The 17770-nt window shown below is 41.5% G+C and overlaps 1 protein-coding gene across 1 annotated transcript in view; it reads left to right on the top strand.

Annotated features, from left to right (window-relative positions):
- Positions 1–17770, top strand: part of LOC127450157 (caskin-1-like) — a 168538-nt gene that overhangs the window by 131519 nt on the left and 19249 nt on the right. The window contains exons 7-10 of the mRNA XM_051714002.1: positions 10805–10913; positions 11549–11657; positions 11809–11903; positions 16483–16609. Coding sequence (XP_051569962.1) covers positions 10805–10913; positions 11549–11657; positions 11809–11903; positions 16483–16609 — 440 coding nt within the window. The remainder of the gene's footprint in view (positions 1–10804; positions 10914–11548; positions 11658–11808; positions 11904–16482; positions 16610–17770) is intronic.

The raw sequence follows: 17770 nt of genomic DNA on the forward strand, positions 1-17770 counted from the left end.
GTCTTGGCTGTGTGCTTAGGGTCATTGTCCTGTTGGAAGGTGAACCTTCAGCCCAGTCTGAGGTCCTGAGCACTCTGGACCAGGTTTTCATTAAGGGTATCTCTGTATTTCGCTGCGTTCAGCTTTCCATCAACCCTGACCAGTCCCCCAGTCCCTGCCGCTGAAAAACATCCCCACAGCATGATGCTACCACCACCATGCTTCACCGTTGGGATGGTATTGCACAGGTGATTAGCGTTGCCTGGTTTCCTCCAGATATGACACCTGGAATTGAGGCCAAACAGTTCAATCTTTGTTTCATCAGACCAGAGAATCTTGTTTCTCACAGTCTGAGAGTCCTTTAGGTGCTTTTTTGCAAATTCCAAGTGGGCTTTTATGTGTCTTGCACTGAGAAGATTCTTCCGTCTGGCCACTCTGCCATAAAGCCCAGATCAGTGGAGTGTTGCAGTGATGGTTGTCCTACTGCAAGTTTCTCCCATCTCCACACATGATCTCTGGAGCTCAACCAGAGAGACCATCGGGTTCTTGTTTACCACTCTTACCAAGGCCCTTCTCCTCCGATTGCTCAGTTTGGCTGGGTGGCCAGCTCTAGGAGTCCTGGTTGTTCCAAACTTCTTCCATTTAAGAATTATGGAGGCCACTGTGCTTTTGGGAACCTTCAATGCAGCCGTAATTATTTTTGAAGCCTTCCCCAGATCTGTGCCTCAACACAATTCTGTCTCTGAGCTCTGCAGGCAGTTCCTTTGACCTCATGGCTTGGTTTTTGCTCTGATATGCATTTTCAGCTGTGAGACCTTATATAGATAGATATGTGTCTTTCCAAATCATGTCCAATCAACTGAATTTGCCACAGGTGGACATTGATCAAAGTGTAGAAATATCTCAAAGATGATCCAGAGAAATGGGATGCACCTGAGCTAAATTTCAAGTGTAATAGCAAAGGGTCTGCATAATTATGTCAATGTGATATTTCAGTTTTTTCTTGTAATACATTTTAAAAGTTATCAAAAATTTGTTTTTTGCTTTGTCATTATGGGGTATGGAGTGTAGATTGGTGTGAAAAAAATTAAATAATTTAAAGCATTTTAGCATTAGGCTGCAACATAACAAAATATGAAAAAATGAAGGGGTCTGAATACTTTCTGAATGCACTGTATATGCTTAAAACAAGAATAAACAGTATTCCAATGGTGTAAGAAAAAGTCACATTTCAAGACGTATTTTCTGAAAACAAATCTTAAAATCGTATGCAGTTTTGCTTCCCACGTACATCTTGTTTTAAGGGTGTTTAGATATTTTTACTGGAAGACAAAATAAAAAATACTAATTAAGAAAGTGATTTTTTTCCAGTGTAGTAGAGAGAGACTGGAAATCAAGTTGAGAGAGAGACAGTGAAATGGGATGGGAACATAACATGTGCCAGACTCGAACCCAGGTCTTCCATAAGCACCAAATCTCAATAAGTCAGAAACTTCGCACAGACCACAAGGCCACCACTCCAACAGGAAACACTAGTTACGTATGTAACTGTTGTTCTGTGAATTCCAGATGACCGCCAGAGGCAGTGTTAAACACTAGTGGATTATTACCATGCCAACCAGATAGGTTGAGAGAATATACCAGCAAAGTCACATGATGACATGGGCTGAGTTCTGAGGGATATAAACCGTGATAACTCAGCACTCCACCTCGGAAGTCTTTCTCACACATTCCGAGTGACTATGAACTCTGGTGGTCATCTGGAATTCCCAGAACCACAGTTACATGTGTAATTAGTGTTCTGTTTCATTCCTCCTGACTGCCAGAGGCAGTGTTAAACACTAGTGGATGATTAATACCAACATAGTCATGAGGAATACCACATACCTGAAACCTGTTAAGGTTGCTCTCAAAACAGTGACTATGAACTCTGGTGGTCATCTGGAATTCCCAGAACCACAGTTATATGCGTAACTAGTGTTCTGTTTCATTCCTCCTGACTGCCAGAGGCAGTGTTAAACACTAGTGGATGATTAATACCAACATAGTCATGAGGAATCCCACATACCTGAAACCTGTTAAGGTTGCTCTCAAAGAACTGCAAAGCTCACAGCATGAGGGGCAGCAACGTTAAGCTTGTAAAACGAAGGTGCATGGAGAAGCCCAGGTAGCAGCAGCACAGATATCTGCCAAGGAGACTCCTCTAAAAGCAGCCCATGAAGAAGAAATAGCCCTAGTGGAATGACAGGAAGAACCCCTAGGTAATGGCCTCTGGGCCTCCTTGTGCATGGAAATCTTGTGCAATGTCTCCCACAACAGTGGAATTGGAGGAAAAGCAAATAGTAGGCAATTCGGCCATTCGTGAGACAGTGCATCCTTACCCAAGGGGCTGGATGCTTCTGTCCTTGCGAACCATAAACGACAGTGAGTGGTCGTCTCTGATGCAAAAAGATCCACCTCTGCCCTGTCGAACCGATGCCAGATCTCCTGTACTACATCTGGATGAAGCTCCATTCCCCCAAATGTAATCAGTCTCTGGAGAGAGCATGTGATATCTGATTGTCTGACCCTGGAATATGAACCACTCTTAATGACGCAAGTCGTGGCAGGCACCATGTGAGAATCTCGTGAGTTCCTGGGACCTGCAGGACGCAAGTCAGGAGTTGCAGGATGCTGGTCAGTGGCAGACATTGCAAGAGAATTCAAAGTTAATTCTCTTAATCTAGTTGATTGTGTTGGGACCAGACAGCACTTTGACTTGTTCACAGAGAGGCCTAATCTCTGCACATGTTCCAGAAGTACTCTGGAGTCACACGTCGCCTGGTGCTTCATGGGGGCGCAAAGCAGCCATTGATCCAAATAAGGCAAAATTCGTATTCCTCATGACCATAGGGGAGACAGTGCTGCACTCATGCATCTTGTGAAGACATGAGGGACAGCCCGAATGGTAGGACCTTGAACTGGTTGGTCTGATTTTGAAAGCTGAAATGCAAAAACTTCCTGTGATGAACAGCAACAGGAACGTGAAAGTATGCATCCTTGAGGTCAACACTCACAAACCAATCTTCCCTCATCACAGACCGCAGAACATCGGCTGTGTGCAACATTCGAAAGGGAAGGACTTTTAGAAACAAATTCAGACGTCTCAAATCGAGAATTGGACAGAAACCACTGTCCTTTTTTGGAACAAGGAAATAAGTCAAATAGAACCCGTCCCTCTGAACTAGGGGATGAACTTTTTCTATGGCTCCCTTTTCCAACAATAAAATAGTTTCTTGAGAGAGAGAGCCATCGAACAAACTGCATCCCTGATGATCATAGGGATGATTCTTTAGAATCTGGGGGACCGGCGATGGAACTGTAGGGTATACCCCTTGCTCAGTGTAGACAGTTAATCAAACTACACAATGATGACTCTAAGACTTTATAGATATTACAGTTTAATTTTCTGTTAATGCATGATTTTCTGTAAAGCTGCTTTGAAACGATGTGTGTTCTGAAAAGTACTATACAAATAAAAATGACTTGACAGGACCCAGGGATCCGATGTTGTGTCCCTCCAGTATTTCAGTTGTTGTACTGAAAAATAACCGTCCGCCGAATGGAGCATCTCAAGCATTATGGGTGCAACCTTTGGTGGCAGTGGAGGGATGCTGATGTGGTCTTCCCTATGGCTGTCAATACGGTGGTCGAAAACCTCAAGCGTACTCAACAGCATGAGGTCTCTGAAGGGTCTGTGGCTGTGGCGTAGAGTGTTGCTGAAAGCGTTGTTCCAGTGTAGCAAAATGATGGTGGACTTGAACTGTCGGTACCCTAAAAGTAGGAGTTTGCTGTACTTATGTCAGCTGACAAGTAGCTTCGGACAACTTAACTCTTTTTTCCAGTAGTTCTGGGATTTTTGGGCCAAAGAGGTGCCCAGGAACAATTGGAAGCTCCCTCAGCATTTTTTTGCAATCCTCAGGCAGTTTCACCTGGGCAAGCCACATTTGGTGGCGAGCAGTTAGGAGCATAGTGGTAAGCGCACCCAGCTTGCAAGTCACATGGCCCATTGCCAAAAGAGCCGTTTGCAGAAACTGTGAAATGGAGGGATCGATATTCGCTTTCTTCAAAGTAGTGGAGGTAGCGAGTAGCAACTGGCAGATTGTATTTTCTGCATGTTATGTAGGCAGTAGACTCATAGGCCTTTTTCAAAAGTGCATCTGTGCATCCACATTGTGCACTAGGGCAATGCATATTACTCTGCAGAGCCTCATCATGAGACACAACCAAGGCTGCAACAGGTTGCTCTATTTCTGGTGCACGACCCACCCCAATGGAATCCACTTCAGCCATGGAAGCGAGCGTACGGGCCATCTTTGATCACCGCTTAGGTGCACCTGGACCTGCAAGGGCACTAGAAAATTCCTCCACAAATTCTTGACATGGTGCATGGCAAAGGAATTTGTTGCGGTTGTCTATCAAGTCCCAGACAAACAACAGCCATCTGGGGTACATTCAATATATCATCAGAAGATGTTGGGCATTACCTGATGATTGAACAGAATCCCCACTAGGGCCACCTGGCACCAAAATCCCAGCAAAAGCATCCTGGGGGGAGGTTGCACAATGACATCATCTTTCAATTCCACATGCTCATGAAAATGAGAGTTGGAACCATTTGTAGAGAGAACATCCATGTCTGAACGATGTGAAAGAGGAGTCAAGAGATTCCTCCTCAATTCCCAGATTTGAAACGTCTGTGTCACTGTTGCAGGCGGAGCAGTTATCACAGGTTGAAGCGATTGGAGAAGACACCCACCGTCTTAGAGAGCGAAGGGTCCTCCATACAGCTGCTATTAGCATAAGCGTTTTTGTTAATTGGGGGGGGGGGGGGGTCTTTCTTTTGAAGCACAGCGTTTCTGAGTCCGCGGGGGGGCTAACTCCAGCTGCATGTTTAAAATAATGGAAAACTGTTCGTTTTACTCTAAATGTGTATGTGCTATGTATATTTATGCAGATTAGAGTATCGCATTGTTCCTCTCGTGTTACCTGTATTGAAATCAGTTGTGAGTTGGGTGTTCCGTGCGTTGCGCATGAGGAGTGCTATTTGAGTGACACACGGAGTTGCTGCCTATGTAGAACATTCCAAATCGGTCTCTTAAGAGGCTCCATTTCAGTTAGGATGCTGCCAAAGAAGATGGCTGCCTATGAAGGCAGGAGGTGGTGAGGCAGCTCACTAGATTTTGGAACAGACCCTTTTTGAGCCATTAATGTGATGTTGTGCAGTGTGTGTGTGTGTGTGTGGGTGCATGTGATGGATCCATGGGCTCGTTGAAGTGAGACTCTACAAACAGACGCACTCTCACTAATGGTAATGTGTTGCCAATGAGTGTGTGATGATGACACAGGCAGCATATGCAGGTCAGAGGCATTGAATTTACTGCCCATCAGTGGTGAGGAAATAAAAAACACAATCACCCAACACACAACACAATATTCATAAATCACATTCAGCATAGCAATTTCAGTTTGTTATTTATGAGTGTTAATAAATACATTTGTTATTTATTAGTGTTGTAATTTCTGCTCCACTAACAGCACATAACAGAATTGTAAAAATGTTCTTTCATTGTTTGGTAACCTGCCCCAAATTCACATAAGTGGAGATGTCAGACCGCATAAACAAACAGAGCAATACTAAATTGGCCACAGAGTCAGAGTTGTTTACACTTGTGGGGAATCAACCTACGAATGGCTTATTTAAAAATGTCTCTGGACATTAAACTGAAATTTTATTTTAACATCCAAAATAATAACACGCATCACAAACAATTTTAATGATCAGTGCAACATTTAACTCCAGAGATCTGAAATATGTATTTAATTTGATGTTTGCACCTGGTTTTTAATTTTAGCGACTGCTGAATTATAGTATGACACGTCTCATTTTCACACACGTGTGTATGTTTTATCTCACTGTACATTTACACACTCAATTTGGAAGAGTCATTAATCTGTGAATGTGTGTGTGTGTGTTATGAGATCTGAGCACATATCAGAGTTGGCCTGGAGCTCAGAAATCTGTTAATGAGAAAAACTCTTTGATGAACTATAAGTCAATTATCACACAACTTCCCACAGCATCGTCACACAAAGATGCTCAGAGCTCCCTATGCCAGTATTTACACTGAATCACATAAGACACATGTTGAAACAGGGCTGAGAAATTGATTGCTCCAGACCTTATCTCAGCCATGCATTTCCTATATTAGGAGAACAATCTACAACCAGACTACATAAAACACAGGTTCACTTTCAACCAGGATAAACATGTGTTATGTTGACCTCAGTGTGTTTTGTGGGCTGAATTACTAGCTGCCGAGAGCATTAAACACTAAAACTAAACTTCAGAAGTCAATTTTCCATTTGATAATTGAGCATATTGTTGGGCCTCTGCAGTACTGTTAGTTTTTAATGATAAACAATTTTGGTAATGTGTCGGGTTGCAACTTCAAGCCCAGTGTAAAATCTGGGTGCTGAAGCAAAAACACTGTCCTATATCAACACACAAGTGGTCTGCTTAGCATCACCTGCAGATTCAGTGCACAGACAGCTGCACCTGTTCATGGTGAAGGGCATCTTTCCTTCTTGCCACTAGGAATGGGTTTGCCAAGCACAGACGAGTGTGCGTGCACGTCTTCAGCCGTATTCCTCTGAGTGTGTCAGGCCCCAACCACTCCCTGATACAACACACTGCCATCCATCATTGTGACAGCCAGGCCTCATCCATGATCAGAGAGGTATGAGAAGGAGATCAGAAGAGTTTAGCCCCATCCTGCTGTTCTATCATCCTGAAACTGCATTTCGTGTCATTACATTTGCTGGAAAATGGTTCTCAGATATTTAACAAACATTATAACATGCAGAAGGTGGTTTGTTTGTCATAGATATAGACAATATCACACAAGCAAGAGTGCTGTACACCTCACATGCGATGTGGTCATGCATTTTGACTACCTCCTTAAGTGGTTTTTCACCTGAAATCATTATAACTGCAAGATACACTCAGTAATTTTTTCCTCATTATTTTTTTTTCCTTCTAAAGAAATTAATAGTAATTTTAAAACATGTTGTGACGAGGAGGAGGGTGTGGCCGGGCCATGATGGTGCACGGCCGGTGCTGAATCAGCTGAGAGCGGGAGAACGAGATAAAGGGGAGCCGGAGGCGCCAGTTCGAGAGAGACGTGGCTGCGTTGCATGTGTGTCTGTGTTTGTTTGTTTTAAGTTAAGTTTGACATTAAAACTTTATGTTTACTTTTCAGCCAGTTCCCACCTCCTCCTTGCCCATCCTTAAACTGTTACAGTGGTGCCGAAACCCAGGAGCAGAGTCCTCACCGCTGCCATCCACCAGGGGAGCAGCCGCGGCCATCTGCCTGGGGATGGAGGGGTTACTGCCAGCCGGCAAGAGCCGGAGGAACCGAAGAAGGGGAGGAGCGGTTCCATCCGCCAGGGACCAGAGGACTCTCTGCCGTCCACTGGGGGAGGAGCGAGCTAGCGTCCGCCAGAGGGCGGAGGAGTGGTTGAGGACCAGGCGACAGCGCGTCCGGGAGTCGGCGTGCAAGTTCTTCTCTCTTTCTCCTCTCTCACTGTGTCTCTCTGTTTGCCCTTTCCCTCTCCACATACCTCCCCTCGTCTCTCCCCCAGGTTCACAGGAGATGGGGTGGACCACTGTCTGACAGAACGGCCGGAAGGGCAGTGTCTCCCCTCCAGAAATGGGGGGGGGGCGAGATAGTCAGACCGGTGGTGCCCCGGCCTGAATCGGGCGGGGGAGGAGTGTGACGAGGAGGGCGTGGCCAGGCCATGATGGTGCACGCCCGGCGAGATAAAGGGGAGCCGGATGCGCCAGAGAGAGAGAGAGAGAGAGAGAGAAAGAGAGAGAAAGAGAGAGGCGCACGCAGCTGCGTTGCATGTATGCCTGTGTTTGTTTATGGGGGGTTTTTTTAAGTTAAGTTTGACATTAAAACTTTATGTTTACTGTTCAGCAGGTTCCCGCCTCCTCCTTGCCCATCCTTAAACTGTTACACATGTGTATAAAATCATGAGCACTTACATGAGAAAAAGACTCCAGTCATATCAGTAAACTTATAAAAGCTGGATTATTCTACATGGAAAGGAATGAGGACTGCCATGTTGGGGTCACATGAATAGTCGAATACTACTGTCCTAATCTCAGTAACCTGTTATTGGACTTTTTCAGTCATGGATCAAATTAATCATGGCTGACTATAAATAGTGAATTTCTGCAATGGCATTGGTAACTGAAAACTATGGTGTTTGAATGATGCTGCATTCATGACCAATGGTGTCAGTGTAAGTCCAATACAAAATACATACAAAAGCACTGAGTGCGCCTTTATCACTGGTTCACACTGCCCCAACACATACCTGAACTAGCGTTTACTCCTTTATGACCCAGTGGCTGTTTAAAAATGCATTGAGTTTTGAATGTAAACCCTCTCTGGTCATAATTATGAATAATGCATGAATAGGCTTAAACTCAAACCCTGTAGCCATCAAGTGCAGCAACCAATAAAGATCAATACTGTATGTCAATACAGCTGTCAGCATGTGACTGTTGCCTGTCAATGTATGTCCTTTTGGCTCATCCTAATGACATGGATTTAGGGAGAACAATCTCAAGAAACTATAAAAAAGACATAAACCTTTCAACTTAGCTTGAGCTGTGTCTCAAAGTGTTTTAAAGCATTGTAGGCATCTCCACGTGATAGACAGGTCTGTCATTGCACTTCAACACTTGTCATTAATTATCCTGTTTGGATTCCCTTGCTTAAGCCAGTCTAAGATGGTTTGCTGTTCTTAGCTGGTTTAGCTGGTTAGCAAACCAGACAAGACTGACTAGCCTGGGAGACCAGCTAAGAATGGCAAACCATATTAGACAAGTCGATTTTTGCAGCAGGGTTGCGAGTGTTTCTGTTCCACAGCCATTAGTAAACGAACCACGGACAGCAGCCTTCTCCAGCTGTTGTAGATGTGTCCACACCCACAGCACCCACATCTCCCTCTTTTTCCAATCCAGCACGAGTCCAGCTCTGATCAGCCTGCAGCTAATTATAGGACATGTGAATGTGCAGGTTACAGCAACAGAGCGAGGGCTGTCACAAGGATGTTAATTACATCATTAATCCAGCAACCCCAGAGACTGTATGCATGCGGCCTGATTCAGATAAATTGATGCAGAGAGGGAACAATATGAACGCAGGCTTCATTTGTTGTTCATATCTGTGAAAGAAATGGATAATGCACCCCTAGCTGAAGCTTTTAGCGTTATATTAAAACGCTGTCTCTAAAGCTCAGTGTCATGTATGTGTTAACACTCTAATACCTTTAATTAGCACAGTAAATGTGGCCATTTGCCTACTAGCAGCCATGCCTGTCCACCTGCTTTGTGGTCTTAAATTTGGGCCAATGCAAAGTGACATCTCAGCCCTTTTGTAACACAAACAGACATACAACCACACACATACACACCTAGCCAGTCAATATGTTATTTAATCTCTTTTCCAAGAGAGGTTGTGCATTATCTGAAGCTAAAACAGGTTATTTTGGCAGCTAATAAAGAGAAATGTCTAACGATGAGCCAGGGCCAAGATCTCTGTTCTTGCCTTGTGTCCCCTGCTCCTCTCCTAAGCAGTGACTCCACCTGTGTATTGATGTAATTGAATTTTACTCTAGTGTCAGAAGGTCATGCTCTGTCAACCAGAGATCCTTCAGTCTGTCTAGGACTGAAGGAAATACTGAAATACTAGAGTATTTTTTCACCCGTTTTATCATCCACCTGGTAAAAAAATCATCTGATCATTTATAAAAGTAAAAGCATACCTCTCCTCAACAAGCCATATTATTTGAAGTATCATTCATGTTTGTAGCAAAAATGGTGCAGGAAAAGTTATGGCAGGCTGGGCAGCTATTTTCAATGTAAATGCAGCTTCTATCTACTTGAATGGGGAAAGACAGAAATCTCCAAAATAGTTTGCCAAGATTACGATCAAAGATCATATTTAGAATCAGCAGTAAAACATGACAACAATGGTATCATACATTTGGCTTCTGAAGCTCAGATCACGCAAAACAAGAAGCTATTTTTCAGACTTGTTCAGCTAATGTGTGTTCTCAAGTTGACTTACAGGCGATGTCTGTATCTTAAAATTGATTGGCTCTTTTACTTGTAAGGTGGGACTTCCTTTTCTACATCCCTTGGCCCTTCCAAGTTCTCCCATTCATTCACTGTCTCTGACAATAACATAATAAGGTTGTGTTTATTAAGATTTGACCATGCAGTAGTTAACATGAACTAACAATAAACAATACAGCATTTATTAATCTTGGTTCATGTTTAATTCTACATGCACTAACCTATTTGTTTTTACATTAAATGTTGAATATGTTAACATTAGTTAATGTATTATGAACTAATATGAACTAACCTCATACAGAAGTATTTTGATAAATTACATAAACCAAGAATAATAAATGCTGTTTAAAATTCATGGCCATTGTTAGTTCATGATATCTAACGTTTTAACTAATGTCAACAAATACAACCTTATTGTAGTTATAGTAGAGGTGTGACCGTGCATACTTGGGGTTAAAGGTTTTGAAAAACGCTGAGTATGAGCAATAGAAATTGGGACGCCTCAGCAAGTAATGTACCACTAATTGGGTTAATCTAAAAATTAAGATCTACCTCATGAATTCTGGTTACAGATGTAAGCAGTATGATCACACAGTTTTAAGTGGTTGTCTCAATTTTGTCCTCCCTCACTAGACTGCTGATCCAGGCTGGCATCGACATAAACAGACAGACTAAAGCAGGCACTGCCCTCCATGAGGCTGCGCTGTGTGGAAAGACTGATGTGGTGCGCCTCCTGCTGGATGTAAGTAAAAGACAGGGACCGATCAACTTTATTGTTCCCCAAAGGGAAATTTTGTGCACAACAACAGCAATACAGAGCTATAAAGAGTGTACAAATACAGAACTATAAATACACACAGTGCATTTTAACAATAAACAGTGCAGAAACAAAGAGTGTCTGTGGGATCAAATAACAGGTATTAAAGGGGTAGTTCATCCTAAAATGAAAATTCTCTTATCATTTACTCACCCTCATCCCATCCCAGATGTGTATGACTTTCTTTCTTCAGCTGAACATAAACAAATATTTTTAGAAGAATATCTCAGCTCTGTAGGTCCATACAATGCAAGTGAATGGTCATCAGACTTTTGTAGCTCCAAAAAGCACATGAATGCAGCATAAAAGTAATCAATATGACTCCAGTGGTTAAATCTGTATCTTCAGAAGCAATCTAATAGGTGTGGGTGAGAAACAGAACAATATTTAAGTCCTTTTTTACACTAAATCTCTACTTTAACTTTCACTTTCAGATGAAACAGCATGCACTAGCCCAATATTACAGTATATATTGATCATGCTGCCATGTAGGCTACCATAGAACTGTAACAGGTTTGTCAATGTATTTCCCAATTTTGCTTTTCACCTTGACCTTACAGAGTGGCATCAATGCAGCAGTTAGGAACACATACAGCCAGACAGCGCTGGACATCGTCTACCAGTTCTCTGCCACACAGGCCAGCCGTGAGATCAAACAGATGCTGCGAGGTAAGACAAAGAAGGAGACAAAACCATTGAAGCGTACAATATATTTTCCCCTGTTGTGTAAATATGCATTTTGGACTGTAAGAAAGCTATGCTGTGTTTATATGTGGGTGTGTAGTGGCTTGGCAATTTATATTTGTTTATCTTTATGTAGATGCCTCGGCAGCCTTGCAGGTCAGGGCTCTGAAGGACTATTGCAACAACTATGACCTGACAAGCCTTAACATAAAGGCTGGGGATGTTATCACGGTAATACCCATATTTATAAGGCCTACTTTAAATAAATTCTGTACATTTGTAATAATATAGTAATCTTTTTTATTCATATGCAGTCTCAGAATTCAAACAGCATTAATTATGCAGACAAATTTGCAAGTCTGTCATTGTAAACTCAGCCTCAGGCCATCCCAGATGTGTGACTTTCTTACTTCTGCAGAACACAAATGAAGATTTCTAGAAGAATATTTCAGCTCTTTAGGTCCATACAATGCAAGTGAATGTTGGCCAGAACTTTGAAGCTCCAAAAAGCACATAAAGACAGCATAAAAGTAATCCATAAAACTCCACTGATCTTCAGAAGCAATATAATAGGTATGAGTCCTTTTATACTATAAATCTCCACTTTCACCTCCACATTCTTCTTCTTTTGTTTTTGGCGATTTGCATTGTTTGTGCAATGTTTGTACTGGTCAATGCTGGTCAAAGGTGGGGATTCATAGTTAAAAGCACTAAATATCTATCTGTTTCTCATCCACACCTATCATATCGCTTCTGAAGACATGTATATAACCACTGGATTGGTATGGATTATTTTTATGCTTCCTTTATATGCTTTTTGGAGCTTCAAATTTCTAGCTATCATGCTCTTGCATTGTATGAACCTACATAGCTGAAATGTTATTCTAAAAATCATAATTTTTGTTCAGAAGAAGAAAGAAAGTCATGCACATCTGGGATGTGCAAATTATGAGAAATGTTTTCTTTTTTAGGTGAACTGTTCCTTTAATCCTTTCTAATAATAGCAGTTTATTTTAGTGTGTTTTGATAATTTCTCTACAGTTTATATAGTATGCTTTGATAATTTCTCTACAGTTTATTTTAGTGTGCTTTGATAATTTCTCTACAGAGGGCGCTGTTGCCTCTTTTCCTCAGACACCCAAAAATGATTTAGATCAGAGATTCTCAATTAGTGGTTCACTATCCCAAAATTGGTTGCAGCGTGAAGCATTTACATGTTTCCATTGATCATGGTATAAATATTGGGGGGGGGGTTGAACTTGCTTGTTTTGATTATTCATTTAATGGTTGGGGGCATCCATCCTCCCCCAGAATCTACTAGGTCCCGGAATCTACAAGGTCAAAAAACAATGCTAAAAACAACTAATAAAATGACATATAAACCATATAATTGAACATAGTTAAGATAGCAAAACAAATAGTCTTAGTCTTAGTTTTTTATATATTTTTTTAAATTTTTTTTTTTATTAACACTTTTTATTGATTCACACACTTGAAACAGAAAAGCAAAACATATATTCACAGAATCAACTATAACCTCCATTACTCCCTTTCGCCCTCCCAATCCCCAACCCCACACTGACCCTCAACAAATATACCTGTGGTCACAATTTGAGTTAAACACACACAAAAAAATAAAATAAAAATTATATATATATATATATATATATATATATATATATATATATATATATATATATATAAAATAATAATCACACACATTTAAAATTGCACATCTCTCTCCACTGCCCCTCCCCGAGAGCCCTCCAAAAAGGCCAAATAGCAGGCCCATTTTTATGAAACGAATTTAAGTTGCCTAGCCTTCTACATGACATCTCCTTGAATGCCGCTACCCTGCCCATCTCTGTGCACCATTCTTGAAATGAGGGTGCTCCAGCAGACTTCCATCCCCTAAGAATGATCTGTCTGCTGATCATAACACTGGCTAGGACCCAATTTTTTATGCATTTATCCCCTATATTAATGACTGCCCCATCGCCTAAAATACAGAGTCGGGGGCAAAATTAAATTTGAGTGCCCAATACGTCACACATAAAACTCTGAACCCTCAACCAAAATTCTTGGATCTTAACACACCACCAAAAAGCATGGATTGTGTCCCCATCTTCTGATTGGCATCGCCAGCAGGTGGGTGTGTCTTTAAGACGAAGCCTATACAATCTAGAGGGGGTCCAATAGAATTGATGTAAAATCTTAAATTTCATAAGGCGCACCTCTTATACATCTCTAGATGTAGACTTGATGTTTTTTAGAATCCTAGCCCCAGTGTCGGTCATACCCCATTTGGCACCCTAGGCGAGAAACATGTTATGGCCTCTTAAGTAGGCATCATAAATTGGTATCACCATATATAGAAATAAACTTAATGTAAAGTGCACGAAAACCAAACCAGGTGGTCTAAGATGTTCAATAAATAAAATAAAAAAAGGAAAGAAAGAAAGACAGACAGAAAAAAAGCAAATCTATGCACATTGTACAGTATGTTTCACAGCAGGGACATTTACAGGCTTTCATCATTACTGGGGAGTCTGGGGCCCATCAAGTTCACAGTCTATTGTCCCATGATGTTGTAAGGGGGTCTAGGGACATGCTTCCCCCGGAGAAAACGCTGGCTACCACCCCTGGAGTTCACTAGTTCGCTAGTTCGAATCCAGGTCGAGCTGAGTGACTCCAGCCAGGTCTCCTAACCAACCAAACTGGCCCGGTTGCTAGGAAGGGTAGAATCACATGGGGTAACCTCCTCATGGTCGCTATAATGTGGTTCGTTCTCAGTGGGGCACATGGTGAGTTAAGCGTGGATGCCACGGTGGATGGCGTGAAGCCTCCACACGCGCTATGTCTCTGTGGCAACGCGCTCAACAAGCCACGTGATAAGATGGCGGGTTGACAGTCTCAGACGCGGAGGCAGCTGGGATTTGTCCTCCGCCACCCGGATTGACCACGAGGACTTAAAAGCGCATTGGGAATTCCAAAATTGGGTGAATTAAGGGCTGCTAATGTTTCCAGGGCAAGGCAGAACAATAATGGAGAAAGAGGGCAACCCCGCCAGGTGCCCCTATCCAGAGTAAAATAATCTGAAATTAATACATTTGTTTGTACTGCCGCTAATGGGTGTCTATAAAGTGACTTAATCTACCCAATAAAAGTATTCCCGAATCTGTACATTTCCAAAATCCTAAAAAGATAATCCCATTCTACCATATCAAATGCATTTTCAGCATCAAGTGAGATGGCAGTGACCGGAGATTTTTCATTCGCCACTGACCACATGATATTGATGAGACGCCTAATGTTATCAGAAGAGCTACGGCCCCAAATAAACCCCACTTGATCTTTATGTATAAGAGATGTCATAACTTTACTTAATCGGTTAGCCTGCATTTTTGGCAATATTTTAACGTCTAACAAATAGTCTAATTAACTGTTAAAAGTGACGAGAAAATCTACCAAATACTAAAATATCTTTTGTTGTTGATATCAAATATATGGCTAATATGAATTCAGAATTCAGCCCAGTATTTGTTCCATGTGTTAGCTTAGTAAATCACACTTCTGCTGTTGTTTATGTTTTTACAAATTTGTCATTACATATTACTATTTTTTTTTCTTCAAAAACATATTTTTTATTCATATGTTTGGGCTTATTAATACATTTAAAATGCTTGGTTTTAAGAACTTTTTTGTTTACTTTTGTATGATAAAATATTTACTGTTCACCATGCCCAATGCAAAATGTGGGTCCTAAAGCAAAACTAACTGAGAACCACTAATTTAGATAATATGTTTATTTGTTACTTGAGAAAATGTGATCTCTTCTTACTGTATTGGTCTTTGCTAGTAGAATAGCATTTAAATCTATAAAGTGGATACTTTATAGATTTATTGGTGCTGCTTTCTCACAAACACAAGTCTTTGTAATAAATGTATCATGAAAGTCATCTGAATTTCATTTTTTGCTTGATGACATCAGTCTTAACCAGATCATTTATATTGGCATTATAGATAACAAAATCCTTCTTTATTTGTGGTCCGACGAAGACACCGGCTTTGACCTTTGCCTCAGACAGCTTAGGGAAGAAGTCTTGAAGGTACTTGAAGGCTGCCGACTCTTTATCTAGAGCTCTGACAAATTGTTTCATAAGGCCCAATTTGATGTGCAGTGGTGGCATCAGCACCTTCTGGGAGTCCACCAGTGGCTCCCACTTGACGTTGTTCCTCCCCACAGAAAACTCGGTCCACTGTGGCCAGTCCTGCCTGTGGTAGCGCGCCTTGGTGTCCCTGCTGTCCCAAAGACAAAGATAGCAGGGAAACTTGGTAAACCGCCTTGGAGACCCTTTAGGAATGCCAATATTTTGAAGTATCCTATGACCTCCCAGCCATACTCAGCATACTTCAAGGTGTCCAGCAAGGTCTTGATGCTGTTGTAATCCTCTTTGAGGTGTACGAGTGAGCCAGGGGAAGAGATGGGTACTTGTTACCATTATGGACCAGCAAAGCTTTGAATATTACTTTAGTATAAGTACATGTTCATTTAGATTCATATGTTGTTTTTTTCTGACTTTATGTGAACGAAAAGACGCAAATTCACCCGTTTTCTCATTGGAAATAGGTAAATTTCAAAATATCACTGTCCTGGTCACAAAAGCAAAGTTTGTGGGGAATAATAGCCATTTTCTATACTTTGAGGCATAAGCAATTAGGAAATAATACTTACTACCCAGGAAAAAAAAAAAAAATGTTATACAGTATAATAGATGAAGATGATTATAGTGATTCACTTATCATGTAGGTGTTGGAGCAACACCCAGATGGAAGATGGAAGGGCTGCATCCATGACAACCGCACAGGAAATGACCGAGTGGGCTACTTCCCCTGCAACATGGTGGAGGTGATCAATAAGAGGTCCGGGGCTGCGGGTAAGAGAGGACAGCGGGCGGGTCAGTGCAGCATCTTACTGAGCACTCAATGCTGCTGAACTCACGTGACCTTGATTCTGTTGCAGCCAGCTGTTCATGCTGCTTATGTGCACTGTTTTGAGGGCCAGACAGGGCCAGCAGTTTCTGTAGCAAAAAAGACAAGGGAAATGGAGAACATATAGCTCTCTTCTCATCTCTTAATGCTCAGTTTGTATAGCAGTTTATGTTGTTGAAAAGATAGTTTAGACCAAGAGTTGGTGATTACTGGTGTCTTAGGAGTAGCTCACCCAAAAATGAAAATTTTGTCATTATTTACTCACCCTCATGTCGATCTAAACAGGTATGCTTAAATGCTGAATGCTCTTTGATTTGAGATATGTAGTGTATTAGTGAATAGTCTCTTGCATTTTGGTCTGTTTTTCACACAAAGCTATAGCATGTCTTCAGAAGACTTGGAAAATAGTGCACAAGTCATATGGACTATTATTAGTGTTTATATGTCCATTTTGGCGCTTGACAGCCCTTGGTCAATAGATCTACAGTACATGAAGATTCTTCAAATTCACCTTTTGTGTTCCACAGAGAAAATAACAGCATACGAGGTTGGAACAGCATGAGGGTGAGTAAATAATTACAGAATTAAAATTTTTGCATTAACTACTCCTTTAAATATTAGCTATGCCTTGACACATACTTTGGCGAAACAGTAGCTCCGGTTGGATTGTGCCCTCTACTGGTCAATAGGAACATAATCAGACTTTGAATCTGTATCCACAGTCACTCTAGTCATCAGATACCTTTCTGTTACTCAGACACTACACCACTGGCAACCACAGTCAAGCCACATGTCCAGACATGGGGCTATCCCACTTATCTGACTTAATCCTACATCTGCTTTGGAATATCGTATGTTGTCACTGAAGACACCTATTCCTATCTGGATTTCACAGATGGATAAAGAACAACTGGGTAAATGTAACTGTATGGTGGACATACTGTATAGTTTTTGGTTCACAAAGGCCATATTACCAGTTCAACAGTTCTTCTTCATCTTCTTTGTTTGAGGATGATATTTTTAATAGAGAAGAGAAGAGAAGAGAAGAGACCTCCTAAAACATAGCTATTAAAATAATGCATTTTACAATAACAGGAAGACTTATT

This window comes from Myxocyprinus asiaticus, chromosome 13, assembly GCF_019703515.2.
Source record: "Myxocyprinus asiaticus isolate MX2 ecotype Aquarium Trade chromosome 13, UBuf_Myxa_2, whole genome shotgun sequence".
Taxonomy (NCBI): domain Eukaryota; kingdom Metazoa; phylum Chordata; class Actinopteri; order Cypriniformes; family Catostomidae; genus Myxocyprinus; species Myxocyprinus asiaticus.